Consider the following 24,552-nt stretch of genomic DNA (forward strand, 5'->3'; position numbering starts at 1 on the left):
ACCTGTGTGGCCCACAGCTGTAGTACCATTACTCGGGCCTGCATATCCTTGTGTAGACCTAACTTCTGTAGGTGGCTGCAGTAACTTTGAATCCAGCTGCTTCTGTTCACTCTTGAGTTTAAATTCTCCACAGACAACAGTTGCCAAAGATGCTCTTTTACTAAGTTAGCTTCTTTCTTTTCATCTAGCAAAAGGAATATCTGTTTAATAACATGTTGTAATTTGTGATAATTGAAAATCATTTTATCACAATGTCCAAAAATAACAGGTAAGTTTATCAAAGAGACAAAGAGAGACTGCAGGTACTGGCATTCTGGATAACACCCCAAAAATGCTGGAGGTACTCAGTGAGTCAGGCAGCCTCTATGAAGGGGAATAAACAATCTATGTTTCAGGCTGAGATCCTTCATCAGGACTGGAAAGGAAGGTTGCAGAAGCTAGAAGAAAGGGAGATACACAAGCTGACAGGGAATAGGTGAAAGGTTTATCATATCTGTGATATTTGAAATTCTATTTTTATTTGTTTTATTTAATTTTTTTCCTTAAATATTATTTCATTCATGATGTGCTCACCTGCAGATAACATGGAGCGGACTATTTTCATCAAGAGTTGGTCTAGTCTCTTGTATATATTATAGACTTCTGATGAATTAATTTTATCTTTACTTTTGGATGTTTGTTGGTAATCTTGTGCAGCTTCATTCCCATACAGTGTGAGATATCCTGCCCTAATTAAACAACAAAAAATAACATTACATCCGATGGTGATAATGACAAATGTGGACTGCTGACATTAATTTTAACACTCTTTCCTAAATTATTTAAATCTACTTAGGAATCGATGGAAAACATTTTGTTTTCAAATAATGTTCCTCATCTGCAATGCCACTTATTTCTTGTTGTTCATAAATCCAAGTGCATTTTCAAAGCCTTCCATATAGGAATATATGTTCTGGTTATTACAACTCAATTTTCAACATGGGTAGAATAGTCAGTTGGAATTTTGACAGAAACCTCAATTTACTTGAAATTATGATTAAACTGGAACGGTGGTTATTCTAAGTGGTCAGATAAAGCTCTTGAAGAAAAGGAGCAGAACTTATTACATTCTTATAATCACCAGTTATACATTGCCGCATATCATGATTTACAATTTAATAATCTTATTTATATAAAGAGAGCCTTTCAGGAAGAGTCCTTCAATATTGGCAAGTAGTCAGCATTTAACAAAGTGATTCATGTTTTCGGGACTGTGATGTAATCCCTCAGTTTAGTGAAGATTATGGGATAAGGATTCTCATTTGTTTACTTTACTGTCTTTCACAACAATTGTTCAGAAATTTTGACTGAAGGCTAACAATGCAGCCCTCAGAGGAGACCTATCATTTCTACTTTAGTTGCACAAAGAAAAAAGACAAGCAGGGAAATGTACTTGGTTCCCATTTTTACACTCATCCAAGTCATAGGCACCTTGGTACAGCAAAGGAAAACTCTCTTTAGCGGAACAGTATTGTCCTGGCCAATATCTATTTCTCAAGCAACATCACGGATTGAGGCAGCAGTGTTCAGGCCCCAGAACGGATCGGGGGGACCGAACTCGATGTCTGGACAGAGACCTACGTGTTGTACCGAACTGGAGAGGGCCAATCGAAGCGGTGGGCTCCAGGCCACCTGAGTACATCAATGATTGAACCCGATGTTTGAACATTGATTTTGGCAGCGGGCCAGATTGAAAAGGTCAGGGTGTCAGGGCCCAAGCTGCGCAATGGCTGGTTCAGATCACTGCTCGCTGAACTATGGGATTCTCTTTATGGACTTTAGTTCAGAGTGCTATTTGCTTGGGTGATGTGCTTTTTTTTCTTTCTCTGCACATTGGGTATTCGACAGTCTTTATTAAAAATATATATATGATTCCTTTTGAGTTTCTTTGTTTCATGGCTGCCCGTAGGAAGTGAATCTCAAGGTTGCATAATGTATACACACTTTGATAATAAATGTACTTTGATCTTTGAACTTTAAAGCTGATCATCATCAAATCACCTTTTGAAATGACTAATTGATTGCTACTTTTTTATATTACAACATCAGAAAATACTTTGTCAGGTGCACTTCATGACATCATTTGTTTTTTTTAGCCTCACATGAGATGTAGTCGAAGCAGTGAGATTGCCTGGAAGCTAAGCCTTCAGGCAAACTTCATCAATGTGAGCATTGTGAGCAGCTGCCAAGTTTATTAGAGCCCTGATTTTCTCTGTTTTTCAAGAGGATGTCATAAATCACAAAAAGATAGCATTTTAAAAGATCAAAATTGCATGATAAACCCATGGCTCAATGTACTTATGATGAAGTTACAAATAGGGTCAGAGCAAAATTACAATGAAGTCTATATAATTTATCAGATTGGCATTTGAAGGAAGCTTTTCAAATGTAAAATGCAGTGACAAATTTATTGTTCTCTCATATATGTGAGCAGGAGAAAACTTAGCTGCAGGCAGACACTTACAATATTTAGCTTTTAACATATTCATCTGATACTGATGAACATCTAGTTTCCTCAGCAAAGTCCTAGTTTAAATGTAGAACTTATGTTATCAATCACTCAACAGTTAATGCATTTTATTAGTAATTTTAGATTTGTATCTTACATACTGATTAATTTCTAAACATTAGAAGATAGAACATAAGCTATTAGCATATTTTATCATTACTAAATATTCAATAAAGTTCTTTAAAATTATTTAATATTCACAAATCTATTTCAGTCCTTGCTGGTAACTAATGGGCTACACATTCAGATTTAAGAGTGACATCCACATCAGCTATAATATAGCTCCTGAGTACAATAAGATGGACTCGTGACTTCATAATCTACCCAATCTTATCGTCTACCTGCTCTGTATTTTCTCTGTAATTACGGTTATTGTTTTTATCTTTTACTCCTTCAATGCACTGTCTAATGAATGCAAAACAAGCTTTTCCAAACATGCAGCAATAATAGACCAATTTCAGATCCAATTCTAAGGAGACAGCTGATTAAAACACTACCTGAACATTGTACCATAACAGAAGTTGAATAGTCCTTCCTGCTTCCAGGTGTATGTTCTGTCATTTTCATCTGTTAGCAACAATGTTTTAAGATTAGATAGCATTGCATCTGTGAGTGAAGAAAGGTTTTTTCCTTGGAGATGCCTGCCATAACAAAAACATGCAACATTAGCCGTCAAAATAATAGCTGGCAAAAATGCCTGGCTCCCCTTTCCAGTCATGTTACCATATTCTCCCTGGTTCCCATTTTATGCTGTCAATGTTATAAATATTATAATGTTATAAATGCTATGATCTCTCTCTTCTCTTATCCAACTCTGTTGAGATCTTCCACTTCTCCATCACAAGCTTTGATCCCTTATACTTATAAGTTATCAGCCCATCTCAGATGTTCTTTCATCTTCAAGGTCTTTGAACATGATGTCATTTCCCACCATGACTGCCATCCCTTTGAGAAATCAACATTCCATAAAAGTCCGTATCTTAATGTTACATTGAATTTATTCTCCCACCAAGTTGCCAAGGCAAACCAAAGTGACTTTCTATATGATAGTGATTAATTTAAATTATTCCTCTTTGGCCTGGAAATGGAATCATTTAAGCTCTTCTTTTTACTGTGCCAACTCCATACAGCATAAAAGAAACTACTTAATGCATCTTGGATTTCAACAGGGAATAGCCTTGCTGGGTTAATAACACAGGAGACTTTGTGGATGCTTGAAATCCAGAGTAACACACAAAATGCTGGAGGAATTCAGCACTTCAGGCAGCATGTATGGAGAGGAATAAAGAGTTGATGTTTCAGGCTGAGACCCTTCATTGGGTCCTGCATATGACACTGACACAAGGTGTAGAACTTTTGTTCTCTAGGGCAAGTTGGCAAATTGGATCTAAAATTGGCATGGTAATTGAAAGCAAATGGTGACGGTGGAGGGCTGCTTTTGTGATTGGAAATGTGAATGTGACAAGTGATCAGTACTGGGACCCTTACCGTGTGTTCCATACATAGAACATTGAACATTACAGCACAGTACAGGTTCTTCAGCCCATGATATTATGCTGCCCCTTTAATCCTACATGAAGATCAATCTGATAGTTCCCTCCTCATAGCGCTCCATTTATCCTATCCTTAGTAGGCCACGTGCCTGTCTAAGAGTTTCTTAAATGCCCCTAATGCACCTGCCTCTGCTACCACCCTTGGAAGGGCTTTCCATGCACTCACCACTCCTTGTATAAAGAACTTACCTCTGAAATCCCCCCAGTCACCATAATATTATGCCCCTCATACACATTAGAGATCTGTACGTGAATATAGGAGGCATGATTAGAAAGTCTGCATACAAAGTGTATTTGAAGTGAAGAGGATAGCTGAGGCTATAAGATGAAACTGATCAGTTGTTAAGGTGAACAGATGGAATCTAATTCCAAAAAAGATGGGGTGACACTTTTTAGGAGGACCAATTGGTGCACAAAATATATAATGAATGGACAGGCTTTAGGAAAACTTGAGGAACAGATGACCTTGGTATAGAAAACCAAAGATCCCAGAAGATGACAGAAAATTCAGATAAGGCATTGAAGAAAGCATACAGGGTACTCGTCTCCTTTAACCAGTGTTTAGAGGCCAGAAAGGTTATTGTACAAATTTATAAAATGTTAGGCCACAACTAGACAATTGTGTGCAACACTCATAGCAAGAAAGATGTAGTTGCATTGGATATGGTGCAGAGGAGGTTCACCAGAATGTTGCTTGGATGTACTGTTTCGCTTTTGAGGAGAGACTGGATTGCTGATCTTGTTTTTCAAGAAGAAGAAGAAGAAGAAGAAGAAGAAGAAGCTGAAAGAGGATTGTTAGGGTAATAGCCAAAACACTTTCACCATAACAGAAGCATTTAAAACTGGAGTGCACATATTTAAGGGGCAAGGAAGGTTTAGAAGAGATCTGAGGAAGATGTTTCATCCTGATGCTGGTTGTAATCTGGAACCCATTGTATGAGTGGAAGGTGGAGGCAGGTATGCCAACAACATTTAATAAATATCTAATTGAGAACTTAAAGTGATAAACCAAGTGTTGGTAGATGGGATTAGTATACACAGATGGGTTGCAGCACTTGCTTCTCTGTGTATGATACCATAGCCCCATTGACTATGTGCAATTTACAGCCTTCCCTTTGTTAAAAGAAAGCATAATCATGGAGCAGGTCTACAAGAATATCAATATTTAACTATCTGCATCTGTCAACCTTAGCTTTTAATGCTCGGCATATGTCGTGTGCCCTTATTGGGTCTCAGACTTGTTGCAGCAGTACACCACAGATTCACACTGCAGTGATGAGTCAACAGCCTTAGGTTACTTGTGTCCAGGGACCTGAAATGTGCAGAAACTGAAGGGGGGGGGGGTGATTCTGAAGATGTATCCCCTGTTCATTTCTTTTTCCCTTCACAACCTTTTCTGCTGCTGTAGAGTGACTACTATAGAGGAAGTAATACTTAGCTGCTCCTCCAACCTAAAGGCATGAACAATGATTTCTCTAACTTCCAGTAATGCTTCCCCCGACCGTCCTTCTTTCTGATCACCCTCTCACCTCTTCTTCTCTTTACCTCCCTCCTCCGACTTTCCTTTCTTCTATGTTCCACTGTCATCTCCTTTCAGATTCGTTCTTCTTCAGCCCTTTACATTTTCCTCCTATAACACTCCCAACTTCATTCCCTCTCCCCCACCCATCCATTTTCCCACTCACATGCCACCTTGTACTCCTTGCCTTCCCCCTGCTCTCATATCCTGGCTTTTGCCCCCTTCCTTTCTGGTCCTAATCAACACTCTTGGCCTGAAATGTCAACTGCTTATTCATTCATGAACTTTGATCAAAGTACAAAATTCAAAGTAAAATTATTATCAATGCCCATATATGCCACTCTACAAAACCCTGAAATTCATTTTCTTGTGGACATACCTAGTAAATCCATAATAGAATCAATGAAAGACAGTACCAGCTTGGGCAATCAACCAGTGTGCAAAGGACAACAAACTGTGCAAATACAAAAAAAAACCAAATAAATAAAAAGAAATAAATATCGAGAACATGAGATGAAGAGTCCTTGAAAGTAAATCCATGTAAATGTTGTGGGAACATTTCAATAATGCGGTGATGAAGATGAGAGAAGTTGTTTCAAGACCCTGATGGCTAAAGGGTAGTAACTTTTCCCGAACCTGATGGTGTAAGTTCAGAGGCTCCTGTAACCTTATTCTTGATTGCAGCAGTGAGAAGAGTGCATGTCCTGGGTGTTTGGGTCCTTGGTGATGAATGCTGCTTTCCTGCAACAGCGCTCTATGTAGATGCGCTCAATGGTGGGGAGGATATTACCTTCTAATGGGCTGTACCACCACTTTGTGTAGGATTTTCCATTCAAGGACATTGGCGTTTGCATACCAGGATGTGATGTACCTGGTCGATATTCTCTCCACCACACATCTACAGAACTTTGTCAAAGCTTTAGATGTCATGCCGAGTCTTCACAAACTCCTAAGGAAGTAGAGATGCTGCCGTGCTTTCTTAGTAATTGCACTTATGCGCTGGGCCCAGGACAAGTCCTCCAAAATGGAAACAACAAGGAATTTAAAGTTGCTGATCCTCTCCGCCTCTGATCCTCTGATGAGAACTGGCGCATCAACCTCTGGTTTCCTCCTATTGAAGGAATCTGATAGGAAAGGACAGAAGGCCATGGAAGAAAGAAAAGGAGAGGGACACCTGAAGGAAGTGATAGGCAGGTAAGGAGATAAGGTGAGAGGGCAATGGAAATGAGGAATGGTGAAAGGGGGTGGGCATTGCTGGACGTTCGAGAAATCAATATATATGTCATCAGGTTGGAGGCTACCCAGGTGGACTATAAGCTGTTGCTCCTCCAACCTGAATGTGGTCCCTCCCATCAGATTCCTCCTTCTCCAGCCCTGTATCTCTTTCACCAATCAACTTTCCAGCTCTTTACTTCAGCTCTCCCCCTCCCCTCCAGGTTTCACCTTGTGGTTCTCCCTCCCCTCCCCCCTTTTCTTACGCTGACTCCTTATCTTTTTTTCCATCCTGATGAAGGGTCTTGGCCCGAAACATTGATTGTATTCCTTGGAATAGATGCTGCCTGGTTTGTTGAGTTCCTTCGGCATTTCATGTGTGCTGCTTGGATTTCCAACATCTGTAGATTTTCATTTGTTTGTGATTTCACTATAATCTTCCCTGTTTAGCTATGAACTCCATCTTAGTATAGAATGCAACTCTACTCAAATATGTAATGCACTGCTCTCTATCCATGTATATGTATAACATATAAACAGTATATTATCCAAAACAACTACGATATACACATCCACAGTATAGTAAATATTAAATTGTCTCATTCAGGCTTAAAGATTTACTTGCTATGGAGGATTTCTTATTTTTGCGGAATAACATCTTTCCTGATAAGGGGTATCACTCTGTTTGGCAGGTGAGAATTCTGGCTTTGAAGCAATCTCTTGTTCAGGGACATCCTCTGTAGTGGTTTTAGGAGTTGACTTTGGGACTACAGAAAGTGGTTCTGAAAGCACTGGACACCGTTCTTCGGAATGTGTTGGCATCCTGAATAGTGCATGGCAAACTTCACTGGACAATGTGGATCTCAATGTGCGTGTATAGTGTTTGACACTACCATTTCCTTTATCTTTTGGAAAACCACCTCACACTGCTTTGTTCATTGTGATTCCTTTGTGATCTGTAGTGATGAGTTCAAGGGGTGGACACTGTAGCGAGATTTGGCAGGAATCTGTTATAGTAACTGACAAATCCTATAAAGGACTGCAACCGTGAGAGATCCTTGAGATCGTGAACCGTGAACCATGAGAGAACCGTGGAGCATCTACCACTGCTTGAATTTTCTCAGCACATTTGTGTAATTCTTGTGGATCAATGGCATGACTACAGTAAGTGATGGTTGGCTTAAATAAGTTACACTTGTTGCATCATGCTCTGAGCCCATAATCTTCTAATATTTTTAACATTGTCTTAAGATCTTGGAAGTGCACCTCGCCATCTGTACCAGTAACAATGTCATCTTGGTTACTCTGAGGGCTTGGACAGCCTTCCAGCACCTGATCCTTCACTTTCTGCCAGAGTGCAGGTGCAGATGCTACTCCAACAATAAGCCTATTGTAACAATGAAGACCTTGGTGAGTGTTTATGGTGAGAAACACTTTAGAGTCTTCTTCCATCTCCAGGTAGCCCTCAGCTATCTCCACTTTGCTGAAGTGTTTTCCTCCAGAGAAGTTTGCAAAAATATCTTCTATCTTGGATAGAATGTATTGATCTACTTTCGGTGCTGGGTTGATAGTGACAGATTCTGACATATCCATTCTTCTTGGCTACTGGGACCTATGGACTCCACTCAACCTTGGAAAGAGTTCCTTCAGCCTCCATGCGATCTAGCTCACTGGCTGCCTATCATGGCTGCTATTAGGAATCGGATAGGTTTTAAAAAAGCTGGGGTGTGACATTTTCATTTAACACTATTTTACCCTTGATACGTCCGAGTTTTGTAATGCCATCTTGAATATCACTGCGACATCATCCAGCACCTTCCTTAATTTGCTTTCAGTAGACTATTGCAGGGGATATAGCATGCAACTGGCATATTGATCTCCAACATATTGTTGTTATCTCTGTTATTAACAACCTCACAATGCTGAACCCCTGTTTTTACCACATGCTAGCCTAAATGTGGCTTGTTGGTTGCTGTAGCTCACTTTTACAAATGCTATGCCCGCAGGAGTTATCTTTTCTCCAGTATAAGTTCTTAGCTGGATATCAGCAGGCTTCAGTTTAATATCTTTGAAATATTGCCCAAACTCATTTTATGGTATGACTGAAACAGCTGAAACAGGGTATCCAATTCCATTTCAATTAATTTGCTGCTCACTTCTGATGTAAGCCATATTGCTTATCTCATGTGGGATTTCACTTTGTAAATCTCAAGGCTACCTAGTCCTATGTCACTCTCATCATTATCAGATTTTTTATCAACAGAATGCAGATTAATGCTCTTTTTGAAACTTTAAGTTGACTTTTTATCTTTTTCTCTTCCCTCTGCAATCCATTTTCTTTATCTGCCTGACATGCTCTTTGTATGTATCCAACTTTGTTGCATTTTCTGCAAGTTTCGCCTTTAAACCTGCTTTTGTCTGGTGTATATGAGTCCCTGCCATAACGGTAACACAATTCATTCAGACACACCAGTTTCTGTTTCGACATTACAAGTTTGTTTAAACTCACTGCCATTCCTGACTGCAACTCAATTATGTCTCTATCTGCTGTTTCCATTGACACAGCTATTTCAACTGCTCTTTTAAATGTAAGTTATGCTTCAGTTTGGAGCTGTTTTTGAATGCTTTCTTGTAAGTTTCCACAAACTAAAACGATCCCTCAACTCTTTAGTGAACTGACAATGCACAGACAACATCAATTCAGGCACATATGCTGAAATGGAGCTCTTCTTTTTGATTCTACTTATGAATCCTAAAGTGTTCTGCAATCAACAATGATTTTGTTTCTAAATATTTTGTATTACATCAACAATATCAGCAAAGCTCATATCAGCTGATTTGGTTGGAGCAGTCAAATTTCTAAGCAAAATGTAGGCTGTTAAACCCAATTGTACTCAGCAAAACTGGCATCCACTTTTGATTGGCTATTCCATTTGCTTTAAAATACTAATTCATTCTCTTAGTATACAATATCCATTTATAACCATATAACCATATAACAATCGCAGCACGGAAACAGGCCATCTCGGCCCTCCTAGTCCGTGCCGAACTCTTAATCTCACCTAGTCCCACCTACCCGCACTCAGCCCATAACCCTCCACTCCTTTCCTGTCCATATACCTATCCAATTTTACCTTAAATGACACAACTGAACTGGCCTCTGCTACTTCTACCGGAAGCTCATTCCACACAGCTATCACTCTCTGAGTAAACAAATACCCCCTCGTGTTTCCCTTAAACTTCTGCCCCCTAACTCTCAAATCATGTCCTCTGGTTTGAATCTTCCCTACTCTCAATGGAAACAGCCTATTCACGTCAACTCTATCTATCCCTCTCAAAATTTTAAATACCTCGATCAAATCCCCCCTCAACCTTCTACACTCCAATGAATAGAGACCTAACTTGTTCAACCTTTCTCTGTAACTTAAGTGCTGAAACCCAGGTAACATCCTAGTAAATCGTCTCTGCACTCTCTCTAATTTATTGATATCTTTCCTATAATTCGGTGACCAGAACTGCACACAATATTCTAAATTTGGCCTTACCAATGCCTTGTACAATTTTAACATTACATCCCAACTTCTGTACTCAATGCTCTGATTTATAAAGGCCAGCATTCCAAAAGCCTTCTTCACCACCCTATCTACATGAGACTCCACCTTCAGGGAACTATGCACTGTTATTCCTAGATCTCTCTGTTCCACTGCATTCCTCAATGCCCTACCATTTACCCTGTATGTTCTATTTGGATTATTCCTGCCAAAATATAGAACCTCACACTTCTCAGCATTAAACTCCATCTGCCAACATTCAGCCCATTCTTCTAACCGGCATAAATCTCCCTGCAAGCTTTGAAAACCCACCTCATTATCCACAACACCACCTACCTTAGTATCATCGGCATACTTACTAATACAATTTACCACCCCATCATCCAGATCATTTATGTATATTACAAACAACATTGGGCCCAAAACAGATCCCTGAGGCACCCCGCTAGTCACCGGCCTCCATCCCGATAAACAATTATCCACCACTACTCTCTGACATCTCCCATCTAGCCACTGTTGAATCCATTTTATTACTCCAGCATTAATACCTAACGACTGAACCTTCTTAACTAACCCTCCATGTGGAACTTTGTCAAAGGCTTTGCTGAAGTCCATATAGACTACATCCACTGCCTTACCCTCGTCAACATTCCTCGTAACTTCTTCAAAAAATTCAATAAGATTTGTCAAACATGACCTTCCACGCACAAATCCATGCTGGCTACTCCTAATCAGATCCTGTATATCCAGATAATTATTAATACTATCTCTAAGAATACTTTCCATTAATTTACCCATCATTGATGTCAAACTGACAGGTCTATAATTGCTAGGCTTACTTCTAGAACCCTTTTTAAACAATGGAACCACATGAGCAATACGCCAATCCTCCGGCACAATCCCCGTTTCTAATGACATCTTAAAGATCTCTGTCAGAGCTCCTGCTATTTCTACACAAACTTCCCTCAAGGTCCTGGGGAATATCCTATCAGGACCTGGAGATTTATCCACTTTTAAATTTCTTAAAAGTGCCAGTACTTCCACCTCTTTAATTGTCATAGGTTCCATAACTTCCTTACTTGTTTCCCACACCTTACACAATTCAATATCCTTCTCCTTAGTGAATACCGAAGAGAAGAAATCGTTCAAAATCTCTCCCATCTCCCTCGGCTCCACACATAGCTGACCACTCTGATTCTCTAAGGGGCCAATTTTATCCCTCACTATCCTCTTGCTTTTAATATAACTGTAGAAACCTTTCGGATTTGCTTTCAGCTTATTTGCCAAACCAACCTCGTATCTTCTTTTAGCTTTTCTAATCTCTTTCTTAAGATTCCTTTTACATTCTTTATATTCCTCGAGCAATTCCTTTACTCCATGCTGCCTATATCTATTGTAGACATCCCTCTTTTTCCGAACCAAATTTCTAATCTCCCTTGAAAACCATGGTGCTTTCAAACCTTTAACCTTTCCTTTCAACCTAACAGGAACATAAAGATTCTGTACCCTCATAATTTCACCCTTAAATGACCTCCATTTCTCTATTACATCCTTCCCATAAAACAACTTGATCCAATCCACTCTCTCTAAATCCCTTCGCATCCCCTCAAAGTTAGCCTTTCTCCAATCAAAAATCTCAACTCTAGGTCCTGTCCTGTCCTTCTCCATAATTATATTGAACCTAATGCTATTGTGATCACTGGACCCGAAATGCTCCCCAACACATACATCTGTCAGCTGACCTATCGCATTCCCTAACAGGAGATCCAACACTGCCCCATCTCTTGTCGGTACTTCTATGTATTGTTGCAAAAAACTATCCTGCACACATTTCACAAACTCTAAACCATCCAGCCCTTTTACAGAATGAGCTTCCCAGTCTACGTGTGGAAAATTAAAATCTCCCACAATCACCACTTTGTGTTTACTACAAATATCAGCTATCTCCTTACACATTTGCTCTTCCAACTCACGCTCCCCATTAGGTGGCCTATAATACACTCCTATCAGTGTTACTACTCCTTTCCCATTCCTCAATCCCACCCAAATAGCCTCCCTAGAGGAGCTCTCTAATCTATCCTTCCAAAGCACCGCCGTAAGATTTTCTCGGACAAGCAATGCAACACCTCCTCCTCTGGCCCCTCCTACTCTATCACACCTGAAGCAACTAAATCCAGGAATATTTAGTAGCCAATCACACCCTTCCTGCAACCATGTTTCACTAATAGCTACAACATCATAATTTATCTCTTGTGCAATTGAACATGTCAATCTTTCTGATATTTTCTGCATTTTTTATTTTTTGATTATCACTGTTTATGAAGCTGTTTATAAACTCACTGTTTATAAACCTGTGAATTTGTCTGTTTTCTGACTATTTTTAATAAACTTGATCATCTCAGTCTCCTTTTCTAAATAGACACCTGATGGGCTTGTTTTAAAATCATAAATGTCTCACTGTGCTTTTATAAATTGGAATGTCTTCCTGAATTTGTACAGGTATTTAGTTGCCTCGAGTTCGTTTGGAACTTCCTCGTCACCACTTTTATGTATTGCAACTCCAAAACATAAAACTAATTGAAAGCAAAAAGACAGAGCCGGCAGTAACATGTCTAACTTTGTTTTTGCTCTAAGCGAGCTGTCAGGTATGATGTGGCAGCGTGATTACATATGCCATTCATATCCTATTGTATACTACTTGTAATAAATTATTAAAACAAATCAAGAGTGCCCAATCAAACAATCTATTTATAATATTATTCAACTATCACTGAAATATTAAATACACAACAGTTTCTCAGGAGGGAATTGATATTTTTCATCTCCAATCTCTTAAAGCACTTTACCACAAATGATTTAAGTGCTTCTGAATGGTAGTTATTAAGGCAGGTTACCATATTCTTCTTAGGCACTGGTGTAGCTGAAGGCTGGTTAAAACAGGTGGGTACCTCAGACTGTAGAGAGCTTAAAGATATTAGTGGAAAGTTCAACCACTTGATCAGCACAGACCTTTAGTATTTGGTCAGATACCCCTCTGGGCTGGATGCTTTTCATGGGTTTAACCTCCTGAAGGATGATACCAGGTCAGCCTCAGCGACTGAAATCACAGGGTCGACAGGGACTGTGGGAGTTCATGAGGTGTCTCCATGTTTTGGTGATGAAAAAGACACTGAGTTCACTTGGGAGCAAAACCTTTTTGTCACCTATGTTGCTCAGTTTCACTCTGTAGGTGATAGCTTTCAAACCCTGCCACAGCTAGTGAGCATCTTTCAGTAATTCAAGTTTGATCCAGAATTGCCATTTCACAAGTGCAATAGCTTTCTCGAGGCCGTATCTGGCTCTCTTTACTTGATCGCCCTACTTGAACACCACTGATCTGGCCCTCAGCAGACTGTGGATCTTATGGTTCACCCAGGGATTTTGGATGGGGAAGACTGAATGATTTTGTGGGTACATTCTTATCTGCGGCTGTTTTTATAAAGTCTGTTGCCACCACAGCAGATTTGTTCAGATTCTCTGTTGAGTCCCAGTTGATCACCTCAAAGCAATCTTTCTGCCTCCTGTCAGATCTCTTGTAAAATTTCTCCCTTCTCACCTCAAACCTATGCCCTCTATTTTTAGAATCCTCTATATTTGAGAAAATATATTCTGAATTGCTACTCTCTGTGCCCTTCATACGTGTGCAAGGGCATGATTTAACTTCCCTACTCTCCAGTGAGAGCAAATCCGAGTTTTAATACTTTTTAAATTATTTTAGTCTTTCTAAATAATTAATTGTATTTGAATGTTTTTATATTGTCAAGGAAATGCGGCTTTATCATTTATAAATCGGAAGAGCTTCAAAGAAAGGGCTTTTACAGGCCAGCCCAAATGACGTAATTACATCACTTGATTTGCTGCTTGAGGCTCTGCCTTTAGTGCAGGAAGCTCTTTATCTGCAGGATTACCTATCCTCATGTGGGCTAGGCAAATTAAAATTATCAGTGCAGTTCAGCAGGTGATGGGCACTATTCAGCAAAGTCCAGACTATTATGTAACCTTGTACGGAGGTTGCATAATCCATCAGTCCTATGAATGGCAATATGGGATTTGAAAAAAAAATACAAATAATTGTGGATTGCATTAATTTCTTAGAGGGTCCAGGTCAACCATTATAGCTGGATATATTTTTTAGCAGAGGGACTTGGAAGCAAGTTATAGAATATGTATAGGAAGCATGTTTACCTGAAAAAATGCCCTTGTCTTAAGCAATATAGACCTAGTTTCTGTATTTGAATTTGCAGGTTTGGGTGCAAAATGGCTCACAGAGTGTTTTCGAACATGTAAAGATTTAGATGTTTGTTTCTTTGCAATTACTTTCATTAGCAATGTAGTGGAAAGACATAGGTTTGAGAACAGAAATGGCCAGTAAAGTATTGGTTAAGTGTTGGTTAAAGGAATACGACAATAATTGACTGGTTGGACCATAGGCATTTTTACTATAGTCGAACATTGACTAGGGGCAATCACTCCTGTTTCTATTAGTTAGTCAATTCCCAATCCATGCCAAAATCTTACACCCAGTATGTCATTCAGTAACTTTAATGTGACACTTTATTAGATGCCATCTGGAAATCTAAATACCCTAAACTTACATTTTCTTCTTTATCAACCTTGTTCATTACATCCCCAGAAAAATCTACCAAGTATGTCAAATGTAATTTCCCTTTCATAAAGCCACATTGACTCTGCTTGATTTTGTATGATATTATAAATATCCTCCTGCTTAACAAGAGGTTTCGGCATTTTCCTGGTGATAGATGTTGGGCTAACTACCCTTCCTTCTCCTGCCTTTGCAGTCCTTGGATTGGTAACAACATCTGCTCCATGGTGTCCATCAGTACAGGTGCCCCACAGAGCTGTGTGCTTGGCAACTCTCCCCCTCACCCCTGCCCCACTCTACTAGCTTTACACTTTATGTGGATAACCACAATCTTCAATGCTGTATTCAGGTTTGCTATGACATTGCTGCCTTAGGCTGATTCAAGGGTGGTGATGAATCAGCATATAGGAGGGAGATTGAAAATCTGGCTGAGTGATGCCATAACAGCCTCTCACTCAATGTCAGCAAAACCAAGCAGATGATTATTGGCTTCAGGGGTTGGAAACAGGTGTGTATTTAAAATTTCAGTAGTATTTGAGTAATATTGTAAACATATTGTTTGAATAAGCATTCTTGCTCTTTAAATATTTAATTACAGGTTATATGTATAAATACATGAATTGGATACGCCATTACGCCACCACAGGATATGTATTTGTGAAGTAAGTACAAAGTTGGACCCGCATACCCAAACTCCAATATCTTTTGTTAAATTAGTTTAATGTTTTGACGTTACAAAACATAACTGAAGCCAGAGGTCAATGAGCCAGTCCTCATTGGAGGATCACAGGTCGAGAGGGTAAGCAACATTAAATTCCTCGGTGTTATTGGTTTAGAGGACCTGTGTGCAATTACAAAGAGAGCATGGCAGCACCTCTACTTCCTTAGGAGTTTGTGAATATTCGGAATGACCTCTAAAACATGGAAAAAACTTCTATATATGTGTAGTGGACAGAATATTGACTGGCTGCATCACTGCCTGGTATGAATGGAAAACCCTACAAAAAGTGGTCGATATGACTCAGTTCATCACAGGAAAGCCTTTCCACCACTGAGCGCATCTACATGAAACTGTAATGGTTGTTATTCTGTTATGGATTTATTGAGTATGCCCACAAGAAAATGAATCTCAGGGTTGCATATGGCAATATGTATGTACGTTGATAATATATTTACTTTCTACTTAGAACTCTGAGTCCTAAATAGAACCTGGGAATTTCAGCAGAATCCAACCCAACCAAGGCTTCAATTACCTCAGCAACTGCTTCTTTTAAAGATTTCTCAATGTTTAAATTCATAAAATACCAATGAGTTAGCTTTTCTCAATTTCAATTTATCAAATAGCTTCCTAGATTTTAATGACATTAACCTATGCTTTAGAAAATAAGTGTCAGAATAATTCTATGCCCAATAATTCTTTAAGAAATGAGTTGATACCTGCACTATTGAACAATTTCTCACAAAACAGCTTTTCCAAAGTACTCGCATTTAAATTAATGACTAAATCATTGCAGGGTTTTCAAAGTGCATCTGGTGATTTTGATACTGAATTGTTTTGGTTTTTGAGTCCTAGATGATTAACAGCCCATGTCTGAAGTGAGATTCCAGAAACTTGTGTTAAGGAATGGATGACTTACAGATATATTATCTTGACAAGACATATTTGAGAAGATAGGCTTCCCAACAGACTGCTAAATTTGAATGAGGATAACAATAATATAAAGCAGCCATGACAAGAAGCCATAATAGGTCAGGATGACAGAAACCACAAAATCAGCTGCAAGATATCGGCCCGAAACTTCCATTAACAACACAGCTAAGGCAAGAGCTAGAAACATTTGCACAGTTGCATTGCACAAAATTTATATTTTAATTTGTGAATACTAATTATCTAATGCTATGTGTCTGTGATATTGCTGCAAGTAAGTATTTCTGCATCTATGTACACGTGCACATGATAATGATAATGAACTCAAAACTAACTCAGATAGTTCTAACCTACTACATACTTTTTTTTATTTTATTTCAGTTTCAACATCTGCAATACTTGAATTAGTTGCTGTGTTTCTTCTTCTTCCCTCTTTATAAAGTAACACTTTTAATAGTGCAATTAGTCTTTAATAATTTGTGAATGTCGTATGCTCAGCAATGAACATTCACTGATAGTTTTGACAGGAGGGTCATTTGGAGGCCATGGCTTCAGTTTTACCAATGGTTTCAGTGGTATTTCCACTCTACAGACACTTTACTGCTTAAGGTCTTGTCAATCAGACTAGATGGGGGCTGGCTCCTTTTTGAAGATCACACCTGAGGACACATTTGAAGTGAGGATAGTTATAACCTGAAGGCAACTGCTTTTTGAGCAGCTTTTTTGGAAATTTTGGGCTAATGTTTTTTAAACATCTCTGCAAATTCCACATCAAGCATACAGGTACTTGACTGTCAGTATGTTCATGGTGAGCTAAAGGTTCTGTTTTTGTGCCATATGACACCATGACTCTAATTAATTATATATTAATAATATAGACTAATTTTTTTTATCTGAATCTTAACTCTTTGCGAAATCTCACACTGTCGAATAATTTATCTTTTAAATACACTTCAGATTGTATCTTAGTTCAATTCAGAATGCTTACATTTTCATCAAAGATTTCTCTTCATTTGGATCATAGTCAGGAAGCTGAACGTTGAACATTTTATCCATTAAAGTTAATGAGTATTTTGTAAAGTCCAACTTTGCACTGGATTCTGATACAACTGCATCGAATGAGTGAGGATCAAATAAGAAAGTCACGTATCGCCCTGCCATTCGGACCTGCGTGAAAAGAAAACATGATCAAGAATCCTGAGTTAGTAGGTACATAGAGAATGCTACAAAACTTAGACATGTGAATTTAAGTTTCATATAACACTCAAACAGTACTAAAGGCAAATCCATGACCTACCTTTACTTTCAATCCCACATTTGCTCATCTTTAAGTAAAGGAGAAAATGATCACTTGAAAATATTTACATAATATGAATAAAATTGATGTGACACATGTAAATCATTCTTTCTCCAAAATCTTTCATAGGCAGTTATTTTCTGCAAGCCACATTTCCTTTTTTCATGTTTTGTTCTGCTTTTGAGTTAAGTTCCCCCCCCCCCCCACAATATATCAAAAGACAGACCAATGGAAGAGCTCAGCAAGCTATGTTGTGCAGACAGAAGGTATCAACATTTTGGGTAAAGGAACTGCATCAGGAACCAGGTGAGATAGTGGGGTGGTGGTGGGGAACATAAACAAAACAAGATGCAAGACAGATAGATGGATGAGTGTGTGATGAAGAAGGACTGGGGAAGGGTTGGGCTCCCCCACTGAATTAATCCATTAGTTTTTTTGTTTTGTTTTACCATCTGAGGTCTCTTTCTTTTACTTTCTAATGAATGTTCATATATCCCCATTTAGAACTGAAAGCAGCCATGTTAATTTTCCAGATTATTGAGATTCAGGGCACAGAAGGAATAAATCTGAATCATTGTATTCATCATAGCTAACAAAGAATTTTTGAAGCTAGTTGCATTCCCCATCTCTTAGCATGTAGCTTCGTGGTACATCCAGTAACCATCCAAGTACATTTTAAGTAGCTCAGGTTCAGTCATTATAGCAGAGTAGGAAAGAAAATAACCAAATAGAGTTGCCTTTAATCTCAAAGTGTTGTTAACTACATATGCTTTTCTTTTGTTATGTTGATTTAGAGTGTATTGACGTGGAAATTAAAGATAATTTGGTTTTCCTTCAAATAATGCCATGCCACACTCTCAGTGCTCTATTGGTCTTAGCGTTGTCATTCGTGCAGAGTGGGCTGCACACTGTGACTACAGTGCTGATGGTGCAAATTAAGGCCCCCTTCTTCTGCACCTCCTTGACGGCTTCCTGAGAACTTATGTCATTATAAGGCCTTTTCTGCAGTTTCTAATTAATTTTTATGTAAATGAATTCATTTAAAGCTACATTCATCATTTAGAAATTTCAGTAAACTACAATAATGTGAGAAACAGAACCCTCTTCCCTGCTAACAAGTCAGAGGATTCTGTTCAGTTGAATGGGGCTACAGCAGATGCACAAACTATGGCTAGTGGAATAGTAAGGGTTTGGATACAAGGCGCATCTAACCTTCCCCCCCCCCCAACCCCCCAGGTCAGTACAAATAGATTACCTGGGATATGTTGCCACTGCACTTCAGCTAGTCAGGAGTTCCCTGCAAAACCAGCAGCTAAACTTTAGGGTAATATGACCTATTGTTTTGTCAACCAGGGGAAAGCTTTGTGCTGATAAATATACAGCAACCAAACACACTTACCAGCACAGTTTGAAGGAATACTTGTCAAGGGGAACTTTAACCTAAGATACTGTTCTGTTTTTGTAGGTAAAATGAGGTAAAAATGCTTTGGTTCTGAACATGCTATCAGAGGTTGATACATTCCTTGGGAATTTTAATGGTAAGCTTAAGAAAAGAAATTAATAACCCTCTCAATGTATGGGTGAAACTACTGGAATGTTGTTGGAAGCAACTGCGGGAGCATCATTTCCACATGTTTTATCCATTTAGCAGGATACTTTCAGTAGTCATTCACCTGATTCTTGCTTGAAACTTGAGAACTCAATGTTGAAAGTTGAAAATCAAATTTCAGGAAGGTCCTTAATGGGTGCATAACACCCCTAATGGACAAACACAGGCAGGATTGAGAAAGGCCCGCTGAAAAGGAACAGGGTTGCAAGGAAACAGATACTGTAAATTGCACAGGCTTCTGATGCAAAAGTTGAATCCAGTGATCCAAAAGGTAATGCACTAAATGCAGCAATGATGTAGCAACAACGTAGTCCATAACAAAAAGACACATTACTTGTAAGATTGCTGCTAGACTTAGAAGTAGCAAGATGCAGTCATTGTTATTTTGACACCAATGTTAGCCCAGACGTAATAATATTTGTAAAATTTAATCCTACCTGCAATAATCTAATGGGACCCTGAGGAAAACCTCAACCAAAATATCATTGCACGTCCCATCGTGATTTCTTCTTTGACATGTTTAATCCTGCGGTTTCCCCTTTCAAGTGTTTGATTCTTTGCACCACTAGAGGGCAGTGGGAGCTATTATCTTTTTGAAGTATGTTGACCAGCTTTGCAAAGTTTCAAACTAAAACAGTCTCACTAACAATAACAGCAATAGATCTTTATCAATGTCTTATTAAACAAAAATTTACATTTTGTGTGCACTTGCTTTTTCATAATTTTGCACATTAGTATGGTATAAATTAGTGCATGTTTATATTCAGGCGATTAAATATAACTAATTTATTTGCTTCACAGAAGTGGACTGGTTTGCATTTCATTTAGAAAATTAGAAGTGTTGTATATCTAAAAAGGCTATATATCCCAAGGCGATTGCATTTGAAGTCACTTTGAAATGACAATAGAAATAAAAGCAGTGCTCAGGTTCTTCCAAAAGCAACATTATATATCTGGAAGCAACAAGTATATCTGGGTTTGCACATATATGCTCAGAAATTGGGACCATTCTGCCTTATTTTTATTAAAATAGCGCATAAAAGATATTTGATGCCAGTTAAGCATAGTAAAAGTTGTTCCTGCTAAAATAGCAATAATTTTGAATATACCCAGAACACGTCTAAAAAAAAACTAGAAAAAAATCTGCGGATACTGGAAATCCAAACAGTACACACAAAATGCTGGTCAGGCAGCAACTATGGAAAAGAGTAAACAGTCAGTATTTCGGGCCGAGACTTCTCATTAGGACAGGACTTTGTCACAGATTATTCTAAAAACAATTAACCTCAGGCATCTGACTTTTGCTGGTGGTTATTTGCATAGGTATTGAAAGACTACCTGTTAATGTAGTGTGACTGCCATTGGACCTTTAATTTTGTGGCACATTAAAATGGCAGTTGTAAGGCCTGCGCAGAGATCCCAACGGGCATTGATGAAGTTTTCTGTTAAAGCATGTATCACTGAACTACATTTTGTGATTATTTTTCGGTAAATACAAATGGACATTATGTCATCTTTAGTGCACCAAAAAAGAATGAATTTCAATTTCTAGGCAATTGTTTGGACTCAAAATTAAAGGAAGCTTACTGTGAAAATGTCTCCATATTTTGTCTTCATCTTCAATAAAAACTTGGCAATATCTTTCCTAGACTCAAGAGCATGTCCCAGCCAGGGGATAAGGCCTTTATCTAGAGGTGGTTCACTTGGTAACCTAAAAGAACAATTAAAAGATTTAAGTGGCTAACAATTATTATTAGTGCTGTGAGCATGACTAAAAAGGATAATGGATGTGTGGCTTAAACAAAGAACCAACAGAAATAGATTAAAACGTGTATTAAATAATATCAGAATTGACAATCAATTTTAATATTTGCAACAACAGCTGGGTCACTTCAAAGTTCAAAGAAAATATATGTCACCATATATAAACCTGAGATACATTTTCTTGTGGTCAAATTCAACAGCTCCATAATAGAATAATAACCATAATAGAATCAATGAAAAACCGCACCAACTTGGGCATTCAAACAGTGTGCAAGAGACAATGATGCACCATCAATAACGCTCGGAGACGTGAGTTGAGAAAGGCAGTCAGCAGGGGGCGTGTCCAGACAGGTATATGTAGTTCACCACAGACAAACAAATCGCAAATGGAAAAAAAATTTAAATAAATAAGCAACAAATATCGAGAACATGAAGTGTCCTTGAAAGTGAGTCCATAGATTGTGGAAACATTTCAATGATGGGGCAAATAAGTTTTCCCCTTTGGTTCAAGAGCCTGATGGTTGAGGGGAAATAACTGTTCCTGACCCTGGTGATGTGAGCCTTGAGGCTCCTGTACCTTCCTCCTGATTGCAGCAGGAGCATATATTGATGCTATATGCTGACAATATTTTATTACTGATTAGTGACCCTCGTAATTCCTTACACCCACTAATGAAAACAATTCAATTATATTCTGAAGAGTCTGGTTATAAAATCAACTGCAGTAAATCTGAGGCTATGCCAGTTTCAAAATTGTGTTATTAAATTCAATATCTCAGTTTAATTTCAGATGGGTGCCAGTTGGAATGAAGTATCTAGGGGTCAAACTCAGTCAGAATTTGGATGAAATAATTACTTAAAATTATGAGCCATTATTGAGTAGGATAAGAAATAATCTGGATAAGTGGGGGGCACTGAGACTGTCACTCTGGGGTAAAGTCAATGTAGTTAAAATGGTCATAGCACCTCAGCTTAACTATCTTTCTATGGTGCTTCCTTTAAATATTTCAGATTTGATCTACAAGCAATACAAAAAAATTATTAGTGAATTTCTATGGGATAAGAAGAAGCCTAGAATTAAAATGAGTAAGATGTGTATGTCCAGGGACATGGGTGGGCTCAGTCTACCAGACGTCAGGGCATATAAATTATCCTTTGAAATGACCAAGTTAGCTAAACATTGGGACAGGGCTGATATTGATTTAGACTGGGTAGTTATAGACAGAGCTTGGCTGCACCACATTCTCCTGTTAACATTCTCTCACAACATATGGAAAACAAGACTAATCTAAATCCTATACTATTTCACTCAAGGAGTGTGTGGAGTACAATTCATAAAGCTTGTAAAATGTCACATTTAAATCAGTTATACTCCTCGCTCTGGAGTATAACCCTGCGATATGCATTGGGAAAAGAATGGTGTACTGGAAAGAATGGAAGATTAAAGGTGTAAAAACAATAGGTGATCTCTATGAGAATGGGATTTTTATGTCGTAGGTGGACTTGAAGAGGAAAGATAGCTTTGTAGATAAAGAGAATTTCTGGAAGTATTTACAAATAAGACATTATATATTCATATTCAAGAATGGTGGCCCACAAAGTAACCCTTTAACTGAATACTTTACACTACCACAGGAAGTTCATAAAGCATCAGTGTTTTATAAAATGTTCAAGCACTCTGTGGATGAACCGTATAACAATCTCAAAGCAGTATGGCAGAAGGATCTTGGAAGCGATATTGAAGATAATGAGTGGTCAAATATTTTATCAAATTTGGGTAGACATATTAAGGAAGCGAGAGGGAAATTTATTCAATATAAGGTAGTACAGATATTATTGGACACCAACTAGACTCTACAAAATGGGGATTGTTGATAATCATTTATGCTCAAAATGTAAAAATGAGTTGGGCACATATTTGCACATGATTTGGGAGTGTTCCATGGTTCGTCCATTTTGGTGTAAAGTTCTTGATTTGTTGGGGAATTGGTCAGGTCCTACACTGCCCTTGTGCCCACAGCTTTGTCTCCTGGGTGACAGGACAATGATACCCAATGTAAACAATGACAAATTTACTATTTTAAAGGTGGGTCTCATCACAGCTGCAAAAAGCTGGAAAAAGCTCTGATGTCCCACTGTGAGGGAATGGATTGAGTAAATGGTTAAGATTTCATCATATGAACACATGTTTGGAAGAATTAACAGTGAGGAAAAAGTGTAAGACGCATGGGATCAATTTTGGTTGTATGTTAATTTAAACTTAGAAGGAATTAAATGCTCGTCTACATTATTTGCAACCTCAGCTCCCATGGCTATATCTTCTCCATGGTGGTACACCCTTCTCCATCAATTAGCAACCCCTACCATGACACCTCTCAGAATTCTGTAAAGCTCCCTTAGCCAATCAAACAATTAAAGACATGAAGACAAGTAATAACTAGACAGGATGCACTGAAAACGATGAAAGCTATTTCCTCTAAAACATTGCTTTAGTAACTTCCAAACAATAATTTCAGTTTGTTCTTTTTTATTCTCTGCAATAACAATATTCCAAAGTCAAAGAATCATCTATTGAGAAACCCACAAAGACAAACTGTCTTGTAATGTTAAAACTAATGAAGCTAAACTGGTGATATGAAAGAACCATTCTAAGCATACTCAAACATACTTAAGCCAAGCATTCTTAAACTCATTTAAACAATAAACAAAACATATCCAAGAAAAACGAAGCGGTCAACAAAAATATATCATTTCTGGTTGCTTCTAACTCTAACCACAACTAAAAACTGAACTAAAGACAACACATGACTAGCAGCTACCATGCCCTAACCCAAAATAAATACACAGTTCAAAACAGAGTACAGACAGACAGAAAATAGATACAAGGCATCAACATTCTGAGTTCTTTTGTATTTATGGAGCCATCCTTTAACACTACAACAAAAGGGTATATTTTTGGTGTCTGGAGTTTGAAGTAAGGCTGTTAGAACAGGCACCTGTATTGATTATTCAAAGGGATTCTGCTAGTTGGGATATGCTGTCATTATTAATACTGTATGTAATTATGTAAACTTACCTGATGATATTCCAAATGGTAAAGTTAAGTCAGTAATTTTTAGCAATTGAAACTGTAGTTAATCATTGTTATATTTCTGTTGAAATTGAGGTTCTATTGGAGTCTAGGTGAATCCAGCTAGACTCACTCTCCT

At 38.3% G+C, this 24,552-nt stretch overlaps 1 protein-coding gene across 2 annotated transcripts in view; it reads right to left on the reverse strand.

Moving 5' to 3' along the window:
* Window positions 1-24,552, reverse strand: part of ptgis (prostaglandin I2 (prostacyclin) synthase) — a 60,216-nt gene that overhangs the window by 20,632 nt on the left and 15,032 nt on the right. For both annotated transcript variants that reach the window (XM_059980596.1, XM_059980598.1), the window contains exons 2-6: window positions 21,167-21,290; window positions 17,662-17,840; window positions 3,046-3,189; window positions 574-728; window positions 3-184 (exon numbers count right to left, since the gene is read on the reverse strand). In XM_059980596.1, the coding sequence (XP_059836579.1) occupies window positions 3-184; window positions 574-728; window positions 3,046-3,189; window positions 17,662-17,840; window positions 21,167-21,290 (784 nt within the window). The remainder of the gene's footprint in view (window positions 1-2; window positions 185-573; window positions 729-3,045; window positions 3,190-17,661; window positions 17,841-21,166; window positions 21,291-24,552) is intronic.

This window comes from Hypanus sabinus, chromosome 9 (genome assembly GCF_030144855.1).
Source record: "Hypanus sabinus isolate sHypSab1 chromosome 9, sHypSab1.hap1, whole genome shotgun sequence".
NCBI lineage: Eukaryota > Metazoa > Chordata > Chondrichthyes > Myliobatiformes > Dasyatidae > Hypanus > Hypanus sabinus.